The 23,423-nt window shown below is 39.5% G+C and overlaps 1 protein-coding gene across 1 annotated transcript in view; it reads left to right on the forward strand.

Annotated features, from left to right (window-relative positions):
* Window positions 1–7,533, forward strand: part of KLHDC4 (kelch domain containing 4) — a 16,649-nt gene extending 9,116 nt beyond the window's left edge. The window contains exons 6-11 of the mRNA XM_066583826.1: window positions 739–898; window positions 1,149–1,218; window positions 2,178–2,386; window positions 3,817–4,228; window positions 5,103–5,204; window positions 6,055–7,533. Coding sequence (XP_066439923.1) covers window positions 739–898; window positions 1,149–1,218; window positions 2,178–2,386; window positions 3,817–4,228; window positions 5,103–5,204; window positions 6,055–6,230 — 1,129 coding nt within the window. The 3' untranslated portion in view covers window positions 6,231–7,533. The remainder of the gene's footprint in view (window positions 1–738; window positions 899–1,148; window positions 1,219–2,177; window positions 2,387–3,816; window positions 4,229–5,102; window positions 5,205–6,054) is intronic.
* The last annotated feature ends 15,890 nt before the right edge of the window (window positions 7,534–23,423 follow it).

Genomic DNA, 23,423 nt, shown 5'->3' on the forward strand with positions numbered 1-23,423 from the left:
TACCGCTGAGGGTGAGGGGCAGAGACCAGAGAACTGGCATCCCGCCTTGAATCTTCAGGCTGCGGACAGAGATACATCTCAGGTGATGACAGGCTTAACCCTCACCATTTATAGCCACAGGGCCTCAGCACTGCTCAGGAATAGAATGACAGACATACAGTGAAGACTGACACACAGAGCAACAGAGAGAACGGGGCGTATAGCGCCACATAATGCACATCTGTGCTCTCAAACACTGCAGAGGCGCAATCCCCAGGCGTCTCCCCACACGTATCAGCCGGTAGAGCGAGGTGACGGCCGCCTCACCTGCAGCCTCCGTCTTCAGCAGGAACATGTCGGTGTGCACCGTCCCCTTGTCCACGTCCTTCTTCACTCTCTGAGAAGACACAAATTACACTCAATCCAAGCATCTACAACTGAATGCGGTTGTTAAAGGGATTGTTAATAGTTAAAGGGATTGTCCAGGATTAGAACAACATGACTGCTTTCTTCCAAACTCCATTGCTCACTTCAATGGAGCTGAGCTGCAATACCGCTCACAACCCTATGGAGAAGGGGGCGCTGTGTTTGGAAGAAAGCAGTCCTGTTTTTCCAACCCTGGACAATCTCTTTAACTATTTAAAGGGCCAGGGTTGAGTTTTATGTAAATCTTATTCCCTGTCTAATAAGTTCCAGAAGTTTCTAAGATCTCTGCTTGCTGTCAGTTATGCCCCACTGATGGTAGTTCTTCTTTTCTAGGGATTACATATATTATAATGACATCTACACGTTTAATCTGGACTCCTTCACGTGGGCCAAGATCTCGCCATCCGGCACCGGCCCTTCCCCGCGGTCGGGATGTCAGCTGACCACCACGCAGGATGGAAGCGTTATTGTCTATGGAGGATATTCTAAGCAGGTGAGAAGCGGTGCTGACCTGCAGGGGGCGCCACCCCAAAAGCAGAAGCCTAGAGCAGTGCAGGAGATTCTAAGAAGAGCCCGACGTATGGATGGTTCAGTCAGCATCATCAGCCTGATGCCGGAGTAGTGGATTGTATTCCCCTGTTCTACAGTCAGCCTGTCTGCAGGCAGAAGTGGCTGATAACAGGCAGTAATAGCTTGCATTCAGTTGTAGATGCTTGGATTGAGTGTAATTTGTGTCTTCTCAGAGAGTGAAGAAGGACGTGGACAAGGGGACGGTGCACACCGACATGTTCCTGCTGAAGACGGAGGCTGCAGGTGAGGCGGCCGTCACCTCGCTCTACCGGCTGATACGTGTGGGGAGACGCCTGGGGATTGCGCCTCTGCAGTGTTGAAGAGCACAGATGTGCATTATGTGGCGCTATATGCCCCATTCTCTCTGTTGCTCTGTGTGTCAGTCTTCACTGTATGTCTGTCATTCTATTCCTGAGCAGTGCTGAGGCCCTGTGGCTATAAATGGTGAGGGTTAAGCCTATCATCACCTGAGATGTATCTCTGTCCGCAGTCTGAAGATGTGAGGCGGGATGCCAGTTCTCTGGTCTCTGCCCCTCGCCCTCAGCGGTTGTGTCATATCACTAGTAGGATGGCGCTGCCTTCACCCGGCCCACACAGGAGCGTTCAGCTGGTAAACACTTTGATGCCAGGCTTGCTGACTGGTAATTACAGACTCCAGCGGCTGCGGAGTTATGTAACGTGGCAGACAATAAGTGAGGAGGGTCCCGGGGGGGTGACGTCCCAAATTACACCCGGGCGATGGCGATCACATGACCCTTCATCTAACGCTCGTCTCAAAGTGGCTGAATTATAAAGACGTACGATGTGAACGTCGCGGGTAAAAGGGGCCGAATCGTAAGTGCGCCGAAAAGGGGTTCGTAGAACTGAAGCTTTACCGCTGCAACAGGAATGTTTCCGCAAGTTCCTTCAGTTTTCAGTTCCTTACGTTTTTAAAATCTCTGCTTGCTGTCAGTAAATGCAACCCGAGGCCGAAGGAGAGCTCTGCTGCTAGAGCTGGGGGTTCGTTACAATGTATCCAGGCAATCCTCAGTGATACAAACCCCCTGCACTCCAGGCTGATACATTGTAACAGACTGTCAGGACAGCAGAGATCTGTGCTGCTGCAGGACACACTGTAACAAACCAGGCAGAGGTTAATGTACCTGCAGTGTCCACCTGTGGCCCTCAGGGGGCACTGTCATCATCTTCCTTCTCCTTTCCAGATAAGTGGATGTGGAGTCGTCTGGCTCCCTCCGGTGTGAAGCCCACCCCAAGGACCGGCTTCTCCATGGCTGTGGGACCCAACAACCGCAGCGTCCTCTTTGGAGGAGTCTATGACGAGGAGGAGGAAGAGACCATCGAAGGCGACTTCTTCAACGACCTTTACTTCTATGACCAGGCGAAGAATCGCTGGTTCGCGGCTCAGCTGAAGGTCCGTCTCCGGGCTCCTTGGAGTTCTGTTGTATTGCATTCTGGGAAATAACGTTTTCTGAACATCATCTCTTACACCTCGTCTTCTCCTCCATTCACATCCAAAGCTGTATTCAGAATTGTCTGTGTCTTCACATCTTGGTGCTGTGCGTGCTCTGTGCAGACGCTGACAGCAGGGGGCAGTGTGATATGAGGAGTTACACAGCTTGAGAGCTACAAGCAGGAAGGCAACAGAATTTTGAATGCAGCTTTGAATGTGAATGGAGAATAAGTCATGTGACTGAAAGCAGTTGTTGGATTAAGAGATCTTTCATGTACATGGAGAAATTTAGACAAATTCATTTGTGCCATTTTTTTTTTTTTTTGAAGGGGAGAAGGGGGAGGAGTTCTTTAAAGCATTCAGTGCTATATAAGCATCGCTGCGTGCGTCGGCACGATTGACACCGCTTTCTCTAGTTTTTCAATATTTCTTAACTGAAAGTGTTTTCTGTCACAACAAGCCGAGACCTGGAACTTTTTTTATTTTTTTTCCTTGACTGGACACTGGGGGGTGGGGGGGCATACATCTTTATGATCACTTTTTTTGGGAATCGAAATAGCAAAAACAAAAAGGCCACTTTATTGTTTTTTTTTCTTCACTGTGCGGGATAAATATCCTGCTGTTGTAATAGTTTGGACCTCACGCACACGGCAAGGCCACATATGTGTGTTTGTTTGTTTATTGTTTTTACATTGGGAATAGGTGAGGTTTGGGGTTTTTTTTGTTTTTTTTTAGCTTTTTAATGATTTTAAGTCCGTGCAGAGGACTTGAACTTTAACCACCTGTGCTGTATGCTGCAATACTTCAGTATTGCAGTGTATGGTGACTTTTGATGTTGCTACGGGTAGGGCTTTATAGACGTGTATGCATGGCAGCCCTGGGAATCTTCAGTAGGCTCCTGGCTGCCATGCTAGCCCATCAGCATCCCCCAATCGTGTTGCAGGGGGTGCCATTGGGGCACAGAAAGGGAGTTTCCTCCTCCCACTGGCTGATAGCGCTTTGGCATGGAGCAGACTCCGCTCCCGAGCTCCATAAACCCTTCCCGATCGCCCAAAGTAAATCTACTGTTGGCAATCGTGAAAGAGTTACGTTGCAGCAGAGAAGCAGGAATCCCTTATGTATTTAAATTCCTCTTTATTTGCAAGATTCCTGCTTGCTGTCAGTGAATGGGGCCATCCTTGTTTACATTTAATGACTGAAACCCTGTCCTGACCTAATGCTTTACACACCAGAGGGTTTGTTACAATGTATCCAGTGCAGACAATCCTCTGTGATGTGAACCTCCTGCACCCAGACTGCTCCATGCTTGCTGCACTGATGCATAGTACCAAGGTTTGTGCTGCTGATGTCTTACCTCGTATGACTCCACCTCTGACCTTTCTTCACTCCAGGGACATAAATCCAATCGGAAGAAGAGGCGGCGCGGAGATAAAACTACAGAGGCAGAAACCTCCGAGGCCGCAGCTCCGAGTCCGGCGGAGCCCATCGAGGTCGTGAAGGAGGTTGTGGCTGAAGACGGGACAGTAATGACCATCAAGCAGGTGATCCCCAGCCAAGCGGCCCCCGCCAGTGAGGAGGAGGAGGAGGACAGCGAGGAGGAAGGCGAAGACCAACAGGAAGCTGCTGGACCGCAGGTAGAGCCCTGCCCGAGATCCAGCTCCATGGTGGCCGTCAAGCAGGGCGTCCTGTACGTGTATGGTGGAATGTTCGAAGTCGGCGACCGACAATTCACTCTGAATGACCTGTACAGCCTCGATCTACACAAGCTGGAGGAATGGAAGGTGCTGGTGGAGATGGATCCAAGTACGTCTTAGACTGCGGGGCTCACTTTATTTTCCCACATTTTCAAGATTTCTTCTTGCTGTCAGGGAATTAAGACATTGCATTCCGAGGCTCCACATCTGTCCAGAGCTCTGCACCCGTATACAGTAGCTTACTATTCACTGAAAGCAAGCAGAGATCTTAAAAGTTGTGAGAAATCTATCTTGTATACCTTAAGGGATCTTATCTGATTTGCACCATTTTTATGGTTTAAAATAACTACAAACTTTGCAATATGCCATATTGTTTGCAACTTTTAAAAAGTGGGCAGGGTTAATGGAGAGGGGCGGAGCCCCAACAGTCTGACCGATCTGAAGCTTCATCTGTTCCTTGTTTTACGCGGGCCGACAATCGTTTAAACGACTGCACAAGCGCTGAAGTCACCGGTAGTATCTTCGGCGCTCGTGCAGAGCGTTTACACTGACAGACTTGCCTCTGGATCGCGGGCTTCTCGCTCAGCGCTCCCCCTCCTATCTGGAGCGGGGAGCGTGTCATTGGGTGAGAAGCCAGCGATCCGGCGATGGGTGGTAAGCTGAATTGTCAGTGAGCTTTTTCCCGCATTGACACTGAACAATTATCACTCAAATTCATTAATTGAACAGATGTTGGGCGCGGATCGTTACGTGTAAATGGGCCTGGAGGATTCTCGCATCTTGCAGAACCCCCCTCAATTACTGCACACTGTGTGTTTCCAACTGTAGGAAAACTACAAATCCCAGCATGCCATGCAAGTTCCTAGGACATGCTGGGACTTGTCTCCCCACAGCAGGAGAGCCGCAGGGTGCAAAACATAAAGTGCAGGAAACAAATTCTGTAAGGCAACAAAGTACCAACTACTGTGACTTGTTTGGTGCAGAGATGCAGGAATGGTTGGGGGAATCTGACTCTGAGGAGGAAGGCGCTGAGGGTGGAGAAGATGAGGATGAAGAGGAGGACAGCGAGGAGGAAGATGACAGCGGTAAGTACAGGAACTTATACAAGGAGGACGACGGCGGGGAGTGCAGGGACTTGTGCGAGGAGGACGACGACGGCGGGGAGTGCAGGGACTTGTGCGAGGAGGACGACGACAGCGGGGATTGCCGGGACTTGTGCGAGGAGGAGGACGACAGCGGGGAGTGCAGGGACTTGTACGAGGAGGAGGATGACGGCGGGGAGTGCAGGGACTTGTGCGAGGAGGAGGACGACAGCGGGGAGTGCAGGGACTTGTGCGAGGAGGAGGAGGACGACGACAGCGGGGAGTGCAGGGACTTGTGCGAGGAGGAGGACGACAGCGGGGAGTGCAGGGACTTGTGCGAAGAGGAGGACGACAGCGGGAAGTGCAGGGACTTGTGCGAGGAGGAGGACGACAGCGGGGAGTGCAGGGACTTGTACGAGGAGGAGGATGACGGCGGGGAGTGCAGGGACTTGTGCGAGGAGGAGGACGACAGCGGGGAGTGCAGGGACTTGTGCGAGGAGGAGGACGACGACAGCGGGGAGTGCAGGGACTTGTGCGAGGAGGACGACAACAGTGGGCAGTGCAGGGACTTGTGCGAGGAGGAGGACGACAGCGGGGATTGCAGCGACTTGTGCGAGGAGGAGGACGACAGCGGGGAGTGCAGGGACTTGTGCGAGGAGGACGACGACAGCGGGGATTGCCGGGACTTATGCGAGGAGGACAACAGCAGGGAGTGCAGGGACTTGTGCTTGGAGGAGGAGGATGACGACAGCAGCGGGGAGTGCAGGGACTTGTGCGAGGAGGAGGACTATGGCGCGTGCAGGGACTTGTGATCTGTGATTTCGGTTTATCGTCTCCTCCTTCCCATTGGCAGATGAGGAGCAGCACCCCCCGCTGGAGCCCCATGAGAACTACGCTGAATACTTATCCCGCACAGAACAACACTGGATTCGGCTGGCGCGGGCTAACATGGGTCCTGAAGCCAAAGAGAAGAAGGTTCTTAAAGTGGCGCACGCCATGGCGAAGACGTTTTATGAGCGAAGGGATTAATAGGAGCGGGAAGGATGATGTGATGACTTGAGGGAGGGCGCTGCCGCCATGCTGTCGGCCCCACTGGTTTCCTCTTCGCACCTGATCTTCGTGTGGGTTTCTTAGTGTTAGAGGGGTGTGATGGGGGCGCCGCTGGGTGCCTGGGGGTCCGTATTATGGAGCCAGCGCAGAGAGCTCCGCGGTCTTCATAACTCAGGACTTCAGGGGGACTTATCCAAACGGCGCAGTGACGCATGTTATCATATTGCCATCCACCTTCTGGGGCCCGCAGGTCCTAGAGGAGGGGCCCGCGCCTGTCTGACTCCTCTGGCCTTGCTGTGGGTGGGCCGTGACCCCGTTACCACACGGCTGCCTTTTCCTTAGCGGTGTTATCGGAGATGTCGCTCAGTTTTGGCGATTCGCCCGCACATCCTTTAATTCGGCAACTGGTAATCCGGAACCGTCATTAATCCGCCCCTTGTTCTAGAGCGCGGCCTAATAATGGGGGTTAGTACAGCCGGTCGGGGGGCTGCAGCATGAAAGGCCTCGACCATTACGGCTCGTTAACCATTTCCGCTTCTCCGTTCTGTTTGTGGAGCTGAGAAACAAATCAACGGGAGGAACAAAAGGGATCTTGTGGATTCCGTTAGATCTGTGTGCGTAAATACAAAGGAAGGATCTATATTTGGTACCGTGACCCGTTTGCCGGCGGCAGCGCTGTTTGTCGCATCCAGCAACGGAACGGAAACTGACGGAAAGGTTTGGTTTTAAACCCATTGAAATAAACGGGGAGAAGCGGGACCCCCCGACGGAAATGGTTAATGGGGGCCGCGCGGGGGAGAAGGTTACCAGCGGCCGATCGGCGGAGCCAGGATCTCTGCTTCTGCGCCTCTCCTGTAGGGGGCGCACTGAGGAAACGCTTGGCAGCAGCTGGTCTGATGCAACGTGACATAAAGCGCTCTGGTGTCTCCCTGACTGCTCGCTGTTGCTCCCTGGTTTCATCACTCTTCCCCATCAGTGAAGGGTTATCATTTGCACCTCATATTAAGGCCTTATATAGGCGGCAGCGCAGCGCGCAGTGAATAGAAACCGTTCAGGTCAGTGGGTTTGTTCACCATAGTTTGTGTACGCGTTTTGTGCGAGCGATGCCGAAGCAGGTGGTATTTTCGTGCGTATTGCGCCTGACCATATTACGCAGTTTACCTTAGCGGTCCGTTGGACCTAATGCTCGCAAATACGCATGAGATGCGCGCACAAAATATGCAGTAAAACACGGGCGCGCGCAAAAACACAACAGCCGTTGCACAAATGCGCTAAACACCCCCCCCCCCCCCTCCCCCGTGTATGGCCGGCCTCAGAACTGATGAGGCGAGAATTTAGCGCAGCATGATGAGATGGAGGCAGCGCGGTGTCCGGAGCCGATGACCGCTGGCCGCGCCGCTCGGTTGTGTCTCTTATGTGTGCGGAATAAAGTTTCACGGTGATGGCGATTTCCTGTGAGTGTCTTTCATTGTGTACCCTGAGCGTCGCCCCAGCGGAGGCGGGGCCCCTCCCCCATTCCTATCATGTTCCCCGCCCCCGCCGACTCCTCTCATTCGTCTCCTTGGATCGTTACATGGTGTTTTAGAGAGCGGCTCACGCATCCCGCCGGCTCCACAGTTCTGCAAGTGGTTCCCTTACTTTACCATCAGTTACTGTTAAAGGGCCGGCGTCCTGTAAATAGATTAATTGCTGCAGAAAGAGGAGTCCTCCAGCACTCTCATAACTTGTGTTGCAGTTTCTCAGTGTTGTCAAGATCTCTGCTTGCTTTCAGTGAGGGGGGAATCTTCATTGCGATCTGAGGCTGAAAATCCATCCCAACGTACTTTTCCCAGCTGCCTGTTGTTACAGTATCAGTATAGACGGCCCATGAGCCGCACCACTTGTCAGGGTACAAACGTCCAAACCCTCAGCAGTGAGCAGCAGGAGGTCGGTGCAGATCTCCGCATGTAACAAGTGCGATGATTCTAAAAGACTTCACACCAGCATTCTACATTAATGATTGCACAAATGTTTGGGACTTTTTAGGTTTTTGCGCCGGCCTCGCCTCTTTACTGAAAAGTAGGTGGGGCTTGTTGGAAGGGGGCGTGGTCAACATTTATGTATAATTTATGCCAGAAAGTGACTTCAATTAAACCCGAAATATGTGCCGGCTTGGAGCTGCTGTACAAGGCCATGGAGGTGCCAGGATGCCCCACACTACACCCAGCGCCGGAGGAGGAAGACTGACAGCAAGCAGAGTTATACTACAGTAATCCACAGGAAAGGTGACTGAAGTCCTGGTAGGACCAACACGCATCCCGAGCTTACTGACCTGTTGGGCGCACGTTGAATAAAGACTAAGACTCTGCATCACAGCGAGCGACCTCTGTCTATTGGATTATTGCGCAAATGTATGACCGCTGCGGATGTCAGATAATTTTGAGCTGCAGGCCAGGAGGAGCGGGGCGGGGTGGTGCTGGGGGGGGACACCTCCTTCTTCAGAGCTCTACTAGATAGAATTCTTCATTATAGGATTGTTTTACATTTAGCAGGCAGAGGGATGGATGACACACTCAGCTCTGCTACATCTGTACCTCGGCTCTGTGTAGAAATGTTAGCATTGGAAGAAAAGAACCCCCCCTCCCCCCATCCCCACAGTGGCGCAGCATCTCAACGTGTCCTCTGCGTATCGCCGGCAACAAAGCTGCTCGGAATACAGTCAAGACCCTCGTCTCCACTCACCTCTGACCTTGGAAGAGCCAAGAGCTGTAAGTCAACCCAACACCGAGCCCAGAAAGACCAACGGACACTGAAGATGCCAAGAACCTCAACGTCTCCTGCGATCACCGACTATCAGTATTATACCGTAGTAGTTATATTCTTGGACATAGGGGGCAGTATTATAGTAGTTATATTCTTGTACATAGGAGCAGTATTATAGTAGTTATATACTTGTACATAGGGGCAGTATTATAGTAGTTATATTCTTATACATAGGGGGCAGTATTATAGTAGTTATATTCTTGTACATAGAGGGCAGTATTATAGTAGTTATATTCTTGTACATAGGGGGCAGTATTATAGTAGTTATATTCTTGTACATAGGGGGCAGTATTATAGTAGTTATATTCTTGTACATAGGGGGCAGTATTATAGTAGTTATATTCTTGTATATAGGGGGCAGTATTATAGTAGTTATATTCTTGTACATAGGGGGCAGTATTATAGTAGTTATATTCTTGTACATAGGAGCAGTATTATAGTAGTTATATTCTTGTACATAGGGGGCAGTATTATAGTAGTTATATTCTTGTACATAGGAGGCAGTATTGTAGTAGTTATATTCTTGTACACAGGGGGCAGTATTATAGTAGTTATATTCTTGTACATAGGGGGCAGTATTATAGTAGTTATATTCTTGTACATAGGGGGCAGTATTATAGTAGTTATATTCTTGTACATAGGGGCAGTATTATAGTAGTTATATTCTTGTATATAGGGGGCAGTATTATAGTAGTTATATTCTTGTACATAGGGGGCAGTATTATAGTAGTTATATTCTTGTACATAGGAGCAGTATTATAGTAGTTATATTCTTGTACATAGGGGGCATTATTATAGTAGTTATATTCTTGTACATAGGGGGCAGTATTATAGTAGTTATATTCTTGTACATAGGAGCAGTATTATAGTAGTTATATTCTTGTACATAGGGGGCAGTATTATAGTAGTTATATTCTTGTATATACGGGGCAGTATTTTAGTAGTTATATTCTTGTACATAGGGGGCAGTATTATAGTAGTTATATTCTTGTACATAGGGGGCAGTATTATAGTAGCTATATTCTTGTACATAGGGGGCAGTATTATAGTAGTTATATTCTTGTACATAGGGAGCAGTATTATAGTAGTTATATTCTTGTATATAGGGGGCAGTATTATAATAGTTATATTCTGGTACATAGGGGGCAGTATTATAGTAGTTATATTGTTGTACATAGGGGCAGTATTATAGTAGTTATATTCTTGTACATAGGAGGCAGTATTATAGTAGTTATATTCTTGTACATAGGGAGCAGTATTATAGTAGTTATATTCTTATACATAGGGGGCAGTATTATAGTAGTTATATTCTTGTACATAGGAGGCAGTATTATAGTAGTTATATTCTTGTACATAGGGAGCAGTATTATAGTAGTTATATTCTTATACATAGGGGGCAGTATTATAGTAGTTATATTCTTGTACATAGGGGGCAGTATTATAGTAGTTATATTCTTGTACATAGGAGCAGTATTATAGTAGTTATATTCTTGTACATAGGGGGCAGTATTATAGTAGTTATATCCTTGTACATAGGGAGCAGTATTATAGTAGTTATATTCTTGTACATAGGGGGTAGTATTATAGTAGTTATATTCTTGTACATAGGGGGCAGTATTATAGTAGTTATATTCTTGTACATAGGGGGCAGTATTATAGTAGTTATATTCTTGTACATAGGGGGCAGTATTATAGTAGTTATATTCTTGTACATATGGGCAGTATTATAGTAGTTATATTCTTGTACATGGGGGGCAGTATTATAGTAGTTATATTCTTGTACATAGGAGGCAGTATTATAGTAGTTATATTCTTATACAAAGGGGGCAGTATTATAGTAGTTATATTCTTGTACATAGGGAGCAGTATTATAGTAGTTATATTCTTATACATAGGGGGCAGTATTATAGTAGTTATATTCTTGTACGTAGGGGGCAGTATTATAGTAGTTATATTCTTGTACATAGGAGGCAGTATTATAGTAGTTATATTCTTGTACATAGGGGGCAGTATTATAGTAGTTATATCCTTGTACATAGGGAGCAGTATTATAGTAGTTATATTCTTGTACATAGGGGGTAGTATTATAGTAGTTATATTCTTGTACATAGGGGGCAGTATTATAGTAGTTATATTCTTGTACATAGGGGGCAGTATTATAGTAGTTATATTCTTGTACATAGGGGGCAGTATTATAGTAGTTATATTCTTGTACATATGGGCAGTATTATAGTAGTTATATTCTTGTACATGGGGGGCAGTATTATAGTAGTTATATTCTTGTACATAGGAGGCAGTATTATAGTAGTTATATTCTTGTACATACGAGGCAGTATTATAGTAGTTATATTCTTGTACATAGGGGGCAGTATTATAGTTATATTCTTGTACATATGGGCAGTATTATAGTAGTTATATTCTTGTACATAGAGGGCAGTATTATAGTAGTTATATTCTTGTACACAGGGGGCAGTATTATAGTAGTTATATTCTTGTACACAGGGGGCAGTATTATAGTAGTTATATTCTTGTACACAGGGGGCAGTATTATAGTAGTTATATTCTTGTACATAGGGGGCAGTATTATAGTAGTTATATTCTTGTACATAGGAGCAGTATTATAGTACTTATATTCTTGTACATAGGAGCAGTATTATAGTAGTTATATTCTTGTACATAGTAGGCAGTATTATAGTAGTTATATTCTTGTACATAGGGGGCAGTATTATAGTAGTTATATTCTTGTACACAGGAGCAGTATTATAGTAGTTATATTCTTGTATATAGGGGGCAGTATTATAGTAGTTATATTCTTGTACATAGGAGGCAGTATTATAGTAGTTATATTCTTGTATATAGGGGGCAGTATTATAGTAGTTATATTGTTGTACATAGGGGGCAGTATTATAGTAGTTATATTCTTGTACTTTAGGAGCAGTATTATAGTAGTTATATTCTTGTACATAGAGGCAGTATTATAGTAGTTATATTCTTGTACACAGGGGGCAGTATTATAGTAGTTATATTCTTGTACACAGGGGGCAGTATTATAGTACTTATATTCTTGTACAAAGGAGCAGTATTATAGTAGTTATATTCTTGTACATAGAGGGCAGTATTATAGTAGTTATATTCTTGTACATAGGGGGCAGTATTATAGTAGTTATATTCTTGTACATAGGAGGCAGTATTATAGTAGTTATATTCTTGTACATAGGGGGCAGTATTATAGTAGTTATATCCTTGTACATAGGGAGCAGTATTATAGTAGTTATATTCTTGTACATAGGGGCAGTATTATAGTAGTTATATTCTTGTACATAGGGGGTAGTATTATAGTAGTTATATTCTTGTACATAGGGGGCAGTATTATAGTAGTTATATTCTTGTACATAGGGGGCAGTATTATAGTAGTTATATTCTTGTACATAGGGGGCAGTATTATAGTAGTTATATTCTTGTACATATGGGCAGTATTATAGTAGTTATATTCTTGTACATGGGGGGCAGTATTATAGTAGTTATATTCTTGTACATAGGAGGCAGTATTATAGTAGTTATATTCTTGTACATACGAGGCAGTATTATAGTAGTTATATTCTTGTACATAGGGGGCAGTATTATAGTTATATTCTTGTACATATGGGCAGTATTATAGTAGTTATATTCTTGTACATAGAGGGCAGTATTATAGTAGTTATATTCTTGTACACAGGGGGCAGTATTATAGTAGTTATATTCTTGTACACAGGGGGCAGTATTATAGTAGTTATATTCTTGTACATAGGGGGCAGTATTATAGTAGTTATATTCTTGTACATAGGAGCAGTATTATAGTACTTATATTCTTGTACATAGGAGCAGTATTATAGTAGTTATATTCTTGTACATAGTAGGCAGTATTATAGTAGTTATATTCTTGTACATAGGGGGCAGTATTATAGTAGTTATATTCTTGTACACAGGAGCAGTATTATAGTAGTTATATTCTTGTATATAGGGGGCAGTATTATAGTAGTTATATTCTTGTACATAGGAGGCAGTATTATAGTAGTTATATTCTTGTATATAGGGGGCAGTATTATAGTAGTTATATTGTTGTACATAGGGGGCAGTATTATAGTAGTTATATTCTTGTACTTTAGGAGCAGTATTATAGTAGTTATATTCTTGTACATAGAGGCAGTATTATAGTAGTTATATTCTTCTACATAGAGGGCAGTATTATAGTAGTTATATTCTTGTACACAGGGGGCAGTATTATAGTAGTTATATTCTTGTACACAGGGGGCAGTATTATAGTACTTATATTCTTGTACAAAGGAGCAGTATTATAGTAGTTATATTCTTGTACATAGAGGGCAGTATTATAGTAGTTATATTCTTGTACATAGGGGGCAGTATTATAGTAGTTATATTCTTGTACATAGAGGGCAGTATTATAGTAGTTATATTCTTGTACATAGGGGGCAGTATTATAGTAGTTATATTCTTGTATATAGGGGGCAGTATTATAGTAGTTATATTCTTGTACATAGAGGGCAGTATTATAGTAGTTATATTCTAGTACATAGGAGGCGGTATTATAGTAGTTATATTCTTGTACATAGTGGGCAGTATTATAGTACTTATATTCTTGTACATAGGAGGCAGTATTATAGTAGTTATATTCTTGTACATAGGGAGCAGCATTATAGTAGTTATATTCTTGTACATATGGGCAGTATTATAGTAGTTATATTCTTGTACATAGGGGGCATTATTATAGTAGTTATATTCTTGTACATAGGAGCAGTATTATAGTAGTTATATTCTTGTACATAGAGGGCAGTATTATAGTAGTTATATTCTTGTACATAGGGGGCAGTATTATAGTAGTTATATTCTTGTACATAGGAGGCAGAATTATAGTAGTTATATTCTTGTACATAAGAGCAGTATTATAGTAGTTATATTCTTGTACATAGGGAGCAGTATTATAGTAGTTATATTCTTGTACATAGGAGCAGTATTATAGTAGTTATATTCTTGTACATAGGGGGCAGTATTATAGTAGTTATATTCTTGTACATAGGAGGCAGTATTATAGTAGTTATATTCTTGTACATAGAGGGCAGTATTATAGTAGTTATATTCTTGTACATAGGGGGCAGTATTATAGTAGTTATATTCTTGTACATAGGAGGCAGAATTATAGTAGTTATATTCTTGTACATAGGAGCAGTATTATAGTAGTTATATTCTTGTACATAGGGGGCAGTATTATAGTAGTTATATTCTTGTACATAGGGAGCAGTATAATAGTAGTTATATTCTTGTACATAGGGAGCAGTATTATAGTAGTTATATTCTTGTACATAGGAGCAGTATTATAGCATTTATTTTCTTGTACATAGGGGGCAGTATTATAGTAGTTATATTCTTGTACATAGGAGGCAGTATTATAGTAGTTATATTCTTGTACATAGGGGAAGTATTATAGTAGTTATATTCTTGTACATAGGGGGCAGTATTATAGTAGTTATATTATTGTACATAGGAGCAGTATTATAGTAGTTATATTCTTGTACATAGGGGAAGTATTATAGTAGTTATATTCTTGTACATAGGGGGCTGTATTATAGTAGTTATATTCTTGTACATAGGGGGCAGTATTATAGTAGTTATATTCTTGTACATAGAGGGCAGTATTATAGTAGTTATATTCTTGTACATAGGGGGCAGTATTATGGTAGTTATATTCTTGTACATAGGAGGCAGTATTATAGTAGTTATATTCTTGTACATAGGGGAAGTATTATAGTAGTTATATTCTTGTACATAGGGGGCAGTATTATAGTAGTTATATTCCTGTACATAGGAGCAGTATTATAGTAGTTATATTCTTGTACATAGGGGGCAGTATTATAGTAGTTATATTCTTGTACATAGGTGGCAGTATTATAGTAGTTATATTCTTGTACATAGGTGGCAGTATTATAGTAGTTATATTCCTGTACATAGGAGCAGTATTATAGTAGTTATATTCTTGTACATAGGGGGCAGTATTATAGTAGTTATATTCTTGTACATAGAGGGCAGTATTATAGTAGTTATATTCTTGTACATAGGAGGCAGTATTATAGTAGTTATATTCTTGTACATAGGGGGCAGTATTATAGTAGTTATATTCTTGTACACAGGAGCAGTATTATAGTAGTTATATTCTTGTACTTTAGGAGCAGTATTATAGTAGTTATATTCTTGTACATAGAGGCAGTATTATAGTAGTTATATTCTTCTACATAGAGGGCAGTATTATAGTAGTTATAATCTTGTACATAGGGGCAGTATTATAGTAGTTATATTCTTGTACATAGGAGGCAGTATTATAGTAGTTATATTCTTGTACATAGGGGGCAGTATTATAGTAGTTATATTCTTGTACACAGGGGGCAGTATTATAGTACTTATATTCTTGTACATAGGGGCAGTATTATAGTAGTTATATTCTTGTACATAGGAGGCAGTATTATAGTAGTTATATTCTTGTACATAGGGGGCAGTATTATAGTAGTTATATTCTTGTACACAGGGGGCAGTATTATAGTACTTATATTCTTGTACAAAGGAGCAGTATTATAGTAGTTATATTCTTGTACATAGAGGGCAGTATTATAGTAGTTATATTCTTGTACATAGGGGGCAGTATTATAGTAGTTATATTCTTGTACATAGAGGGCAGTATTATAGTAGTTATATTCTTGTACATAGGGGGCAGTATTATAGTAGTTATATTCTTGTATATAGGGGGCAGTATTATAGTAGTTATATTCTTGTACATAGAGGGCAGTATTATAGTAGTTATATTCTAGTACATAGGAGGCGGTATTATAGTAGTTATATTCTTGTACATAGTGGGCAGTATTATAGTACTTATATTCTTGTACATAGGAGGCAGTATTATAGTAGTTATATTCTTGTACATAGGGAGCAGCATTATAGTAGTTATATTCTTGTACATATGGGCAGTATTATAGTAGTTATATTCTTGTACATAGGGGGCATTATTATAGTAGTTATATTCTTGTACATAGGAGCAGTATTATAGTAGTTATATTCTTGTACATAGAGGGCAGTATTATAGTAGTTATATTCTTGTACATAGGGGGCAGTATTATAGTAGTTATATTCTTGTACATAGGGGGAAGTATTATAGTAGTTATATTCTTGTACATAGGGGGCAGTATTATAGTAGTTATATTCTTGTACATAGGAGCAGTATTATAGTAGTTATATTCTTGTACATAGGAGGCAGTATTATAGTAGTTATATTCTTGTACATAGGGGCAGTATTATAGTAGTTATATTCTTGTACATAGGAGGCAGAATTATAGTAGTTATATTCTTGTACATAGGGAGCAGTATTATAGTAGTTATATTCTTGTACATAGGAGCAGTATTATAGTAGTTATATTCTTGTACATAGGGGGCAGTATTATAGTAGTTATATTCTTGTACATAGGAGGCAGTATTATAGTAGTTATATTCTTGTACATAGAGGGCAGTATTATAGTAGTTATATTCTTGTACATAGGGGGCAGCATTATAGTAGTTATATTCTTGTACATAGGAGGCAGAATTATAGTAGTTATATTCTTGTACATAGGAGCAGTATTATAGTAGTTATATTCTTGTACATAGGGAGCAGTATTATAGTAGTTATATTCTTGTACATAGGAGCAGTATTATAGCATTTATTTTCTTGTACATAGGGGGCAGTATTATAGTAGTTATATTCTTGTACATAGGAGGCAGTATTATAGTAGTTATATTCTTGTACATAGGGGAAGTATTATAGTAGTTATATTCTTGTACATAGGGGGCAGTATTATAGTAGTTATATTATTGTACATAGGAGCAGTATTATAGTAGTTATATTCTTGTACATAGGGGAAGTATTATAGTAGTTATATTCTTGTACATAGGGGGCTGTATTATAGTAGTTATATTCTTGTACATAGGGGGCAGTATTATAGTAGTTATATTCTTGTACATAGAGGGCAGTATTATAGTAGTTATATTCTTGTACATAGGGGGCAGTATTATGGTAGTTATATTCTTGTACATAGGAGGCAGTATTATAGTAGTTATATTCTTGTACATAGGGGAAGTATTATAGTAGTTATATTCTTGTACATAGGGGGCAGTATTATAGTAGTTATATTCCTGTACATAGGAGCAGTATTATAGTAGTTATATTCTTGTACATAGGGGGCAGTATTATAGTAGTTATATTCTTGTACATAGGTGGCAGTATTATAGTAGTTATATTCTTGTACATAGGTGGCAGTATTATAGTAGTTATATTCCTGTACATAGGAGCAGTATTATAGTAGTTATATTCTTGTACATAGGGGGCAGTATTATAGTAGTTATATTCTTGTACATAGAGGGCAGTATTATAGTAGTTATATTCTTGTACATAGGAGGCAGTATTATAGTAGTTATATTCTTGTACATAGGGGGCATTATTATAGTAGTTATATTCTTGTACATAGGAGCAGTATTATAGTAGTTATATTCTTGTACATAGAGGGCAGTATTATAGTAGTTATATTCTTGTACATAGGGGGCAGTAGTATAGTAGTTATATTCTTGTACATAGGAGGCAGAATTATAGTAGTTATATTCTTGTACATAGGAGCAGTATTATAGTAGTTATATTCTTGTACATAGGGAGCAGTATTATAGTAGTTATATTCTTGTATATAGGAGCAGTATTATAGTGGTTATATTCTTGTACATAGGAGGCAGAATTATAGTAGTTATATTCTTGTACATAGGAGCAGTATTATAGTAGTTATATTCTTGTACATAGGAGGCAGTATTATAGTAGTTATATTCTTGTACATAGGGGAAGTATTATAGTAGTTATATTCTTGTACATAGGGGGCAGTATTATAGTAGTTATATTCTTGTACATAGGAGCAGTATTATAGTAGTTATATTCTTGTACATAGGGGGCTGTATTATAGTAGTTATATCCTTGTACATAGGGGGAAGTATTATAGTAGTTATATTCTTGTACATAGGGGCCAGTATTATAGTAGTTATATTCTTGTACATAGGGAGCAGTATTATAGTAGTTATATTCTTGTACATAGAGGGCAGTATTATAGTAGTTATATTCTTGTACATAGGGGGCAGTATTATAGTAGTTATATTCTTGTACATAGGAGGCAGTATTATAGTAGTTATATTCTTGTACATAGGGGAAGTATTATAGTAGTAATATTCTTGTACATAGGGGGCAGTATTATAGTAGTTATATTCTTGTACATAGGGAGCAGTATTATAGTAGTTATATTCTTGTACATAGGAGCAGTATTATAGTAGTTATATTCTTGTACATAGGGGGCAGTATTATAGTAGTTATATTCTTGTACATAGGGAGTAGTATTATAGTAGTTATATTCTTGTACATAGGGGGCAGTATTATAGTAGTTATATTCTTGTACATAGGAGGCAGTATTATAGTAGTTATATTCTTGTACATAGAGGGCAGTATTATAGTAGTTATATTCTTGTACATAGGGGGCAGTATTATAGTAGTTATATTCTTGTACATAGGAGGCAGAATTATAGTAGTTATATTCTTGTACATAGGAGCAGTATTATAGTAGTTATATTCTTGTACATAGGGAGCAGTATTATAGTAGTTATATTCTTGTACATAGGAGCAGTATTATAGCATTTATTTTCTTGTACATAGGAGGCAGTATTATAGTAGTTATATTCTTGTACATAGGAGGCAGTATTATAGTAGTTATATTCTTGTACATAGGGGAAGTATTATAGTAGTTATATTCTTGTACATAGGGGGCAGTATTATAGTAGTTATATTCTTGTACATAGGGAGCAGTATTATAGTAGTTATATTATTGTACATAGGAGCAGTATTATAGTAGTTATATTCTTGTACATAGGGGAAGTATTATAGTAGTTATATTCTTGTACATAGGGGGCTGTATTATAGTAGTTATATTCTTGTACATAGGGGGCAGTATTATAGTAGTTATATTCTTGTACATAGAGGGCAGTATTATAGTAGTTATATTCTTGTACATAGGGGGCAGTATTATGGTAGTTATATTCTTGTACATAGGAGCAGTATTATAGTAGTTATATTCTTGTACATAGGGGAAGTATTATAGTAGTTATATTCTTGTACATAGGGGGCAGTATTATAGTAGTTATATTCCTGTACATAGGAGCAGTATTATAGTAGTTATATTCTTGTACATAGGGGGCAGTATTATAGTAGTTATATTCTTGTACATAGGTGGCAGTATTATAGTAGTTATATTCTTGTACATAGGTGGCAGTATTATAGTAGTTATATTCCTGTACATAGGAGCAGTATTATAGTAGTTATATTCTTGTACATAGGGGGCAGTATTATAGTAGTTATATTCTTGTACATAGAGGGCAGTATTATAGTAGTTATATTCTTGTACATAGGAGGCAGTATTATAGTAGTTATATTCTTGTACATAGAGGCAGTATTATAGTAGTTATATTCTTGTACATAGAGGGCAGTATTATAGTAGTTATATTCTTGTACATAGGGAGCAGCATTATAGTAGTTATATTCTTGTACATAGGAGCAGTATTATAGTAGTTATATTCTTGTACATAGGGGGCTGTATTATAGTAGTTATATCCTTGTACATAGGGGGAAGTATTATAGTAGTTATATTCTTGTACATAGGGGCCAGTATTATAGTAGTTATATTCTTGTACATAGGGAGCAGTATTATAGTAGTTATATTCTTGTACATAGAGGGCAGTATTATAGTAGTTATATTCTTGTACATAGGGGGCAGTATTATAGTAGTTATATTCTTGTACATAGGAGGCAGTATTATAGTAGTTATATTCTTGTACATAGGGGAAGTATTATAGTAGTAATATTCTTGTACATAGGGGGCAGTATTATAGTAGTTATATTCTTGTACATAGGGAGCAGTATTATAGTAGTTATATTCTTGTACATAGGAGCAGTATTATAGTAGTTATATTCTTGTACATAGGAGCAGTATTATAGTAGTTATATTCTTGTACATAGGGAGCAGTATTATAGTAGTTATATTATTGTACATAGGAGCAGTATTATAGTAGTTATATTCTTGTACATAGGGGAAGTATTATAGTAGTTATATTCTTGTACATAGGGGGCTGTATTATAGTAGTTATATTCTTGTACATAGGGGGCAGTATTATAGTAGTTATATTCTTGTACATAGAGGGCAGTATTATAGTAGTTATATTCTTGTACATAGGGGGCAGTATTATGGTAGTTATATTCTTGTACATAGGAGGCAGTATTATAGTAGTTATATTCTTGTACATAGGGGAAGTATTATAGTAGTTATATTCTTGTACATAGGGGGCAGTATTATAGTAGTTATATTCTTGTACATAGGGGCAGTATTATAGTAGTTATATTCTTGTACATAGGGAGCAGTATTATAGTAGTTATATTTTTGTACATAGGGGGCAGTATTATAGTAGTTATATTCCTGTACATAGGAGCAGTATTATAGTAGTTATATTCTTGTACATAGGGGGCAGTATTATAGTAGTTATATTCTTGTACATAGGTGGCAGTATTATAGTAGTTATATTCTTGTACATAGGTGGCAGTATTATAGTAGTTATATTCCTGTACATAGGAGCAGTATTATAGTAGTTATATTCTTGTACATAGGGGGCAGTATTATAGTAGTTATATTCTTGTACATAGAGGGCAGTATTATAGTAGTTATATTCTTGTACATAGGAGGCAGTATTATAGTAGTTATATTCTTGTACATAGAGGCAGTATTATAGTAGTTATATTCTTGTACATAGAGGGCAGTATTATAGTAGTTATATTCTTGTACATAGGGAGCAGCATTATAGTAGTTATATTCTTGTACATATGGGCAGTATTATAGTAGTTATATTCTTGTACATAGGGGGCATTATTATAGTAGTTATATTCTTGTACATAGGAGCAGTATTATAGTAGTTATATTCTTGTACATAGAGGGCAGTATTATAGTAGTTATATTCTTGTACATAGGGGGCAGTATTATAGTAGTTATATTCTTGTACATAGGAGGCAGAATTATAGTAGTTATATTCTTGTACATAGGAGCAGTATTATAGTAGTTATATTCTTGTACATAGGGAGCAGTATTATAGTAGTTATATTCTTGTACATAGGAGGCAGAATTATAGTAGTTATATTCTTGTACATAGGAGCAGTATTATAGTAGTTATATTCTTGTACATAGGGAGCAGTATTATAGTAGTTATATTCTTGTATATAGGAGCAGTATTATAGTGGTTATATTCTTGTACATAGGAGGCAGAATTATAGTAGTTATATTCTTGTACATAGGAGCAGTATTATAGTAGTTATATTCTTGTACATAGAGGGCAGTATTATAGTAGTTATATTCTTGTACATAGGGGAAGTATTATAGTAGTTATATTCTTGTACATAGGGGGCAGTATTATAGTAGTTATATTCTTGTACATAGGAGCAGTATTATAGTAGTTATATTCTTGTACATAGGGGGCTGTATTATAGTAGTTATATCCTTGTACATAGGGGGAAGTATTATAGTAGTTATATTCTTGTACATAGGGGCCAGTATTATAGTAGTTATATTCTTGTACATAGGGAGCAGTATTATAGTAGTTATATTCTTGTACATAGAGGGCAGTATTATAGTAGTTATATTCTTGTACATAGGGGGCAGTATTATAGTAGTTATATTCTTGTACATAGGAGGCAGTATTATAGTAGTTATATTCTTGTACATAGGGGAAGTATTATAGTAGTAATATTCTTGTACATAGGGGGCAGTATTATAGTAGTTATATTCTTGTACATAGGGAGCAGTATTATAGTAGTTATATTCTTGTACATAGAGGGCAGTATTATAGTAGTTATATTCTTGTACACGGGGGGCAGTATTATAGTAGTTATATTCTTGTACATGGGGGGCAGTATTATAGTAGTTATATTCTTGTACATAGGAGGCAGTATTATAGTAGTTATATTCTTGTACATAGGAGGCAGTATTATAGTAGTTATATTCTTGTACATAGGGGGCAGTATTATAGTTATATTCTTGTACATATGGGCAGTATTATAGTAGTTATATTCTTGTACATATAGGGCAGTATTATAGTAGTTATATTCTTGTACACAGGGGGCAGTATTATAGTAGTTATATTCTTGTACATAGGGGGCAGTATTATAGTAGTTATATTCTTGTACATAGTAGGCAGTATTATAGTAGTTATATTCTTGTACATAGGGGGCAGTATTATAGTAGTTATATACTTGTACACAGGAGCGGTATTATAGTAGTTATATTCTTGTACATAGAGGGCAGTATTATAGTAGTTATATTCTTGTACATATGGGCAGTATTATTGTAGTTATATTCTTGTACATAGTAGGCAGTATTATAGTAGTTATATTCTTGTACATAGGGGGCAGTATTATAGTAGTTATATTCTTGTACACAGGAGCAGTATTATAGTAGTTATATTCTTGTACATAGAGGGCAGTATTATAGTAGTTATATTCTTGTACATAGGGGGCAGTATTATAGTAGTTATATTCTTGTACATAGGAGGCAGTATTATAGTAGTTATATTCTTGTATATAGGGGGCAGTATTATAGTAGTTATATTGTTGTACATAGGGGGCAGTATTATAGTAGTTATATTCTTGTACTTTAGGAGCAGTATTATAGTAGTTATATTCTTGTACATAGAGGCAGTATTATAGTAGTTATATTCTTGTACATAGAGGGCAGTATTATAGTAGTTATATTCTTGTACACAGGGGGCAGTATTATAGTAGTTATATTCTTGTACACAGGGGGCAGTATTATAGTACTTATATTCTTGTACATAGGAGCAGTATTATAGTAGTTATATTCTTGTACACAGGAGCAGTATTATAGTAGTTATATTCTTGTACATAGAGGGCAGTATTATAGTAGTTATATTCTTGTACATAGGGGGCAGTATTATAGTAGTTATATTCTTGTACATAGGGGGCAGTATTATAGTAGTTATATTCTTGTACATAGAGGGCAGTATTATAGTAGTTATATTCTTGTACATAGGGGGCAGTATTATAGTAGTTATATTCTTGTACATAGGAGGCAGTATTATAGTAGTTATATTCTTGTATATAGGGGGCAGTATTATAGTAGTTATATTCTTGTACATAGAGGGCAGTATTATAGTAGTTATATTCTAGTACATAGGAGGCAGTATTATAGTAGTTATATTCTTGTACATAGGAGGCAGTAT

The sequence above is a fragment of the Eleutherodactylus coqui genome, chromosome 11 (genome assembly GCF_035609145.1).
Source record: "Eleutherodactylus coqui strain aEleCoq1 chromosome 11, aEleCoq1.hap1, whole genome shotgun sequence".
NCBI lineage: Eukaryota > Metazoa > Chordata > Amphibia > Anura > Eleutherodactylidae > Eleutherodactylus > Eleutherodactylus coqui.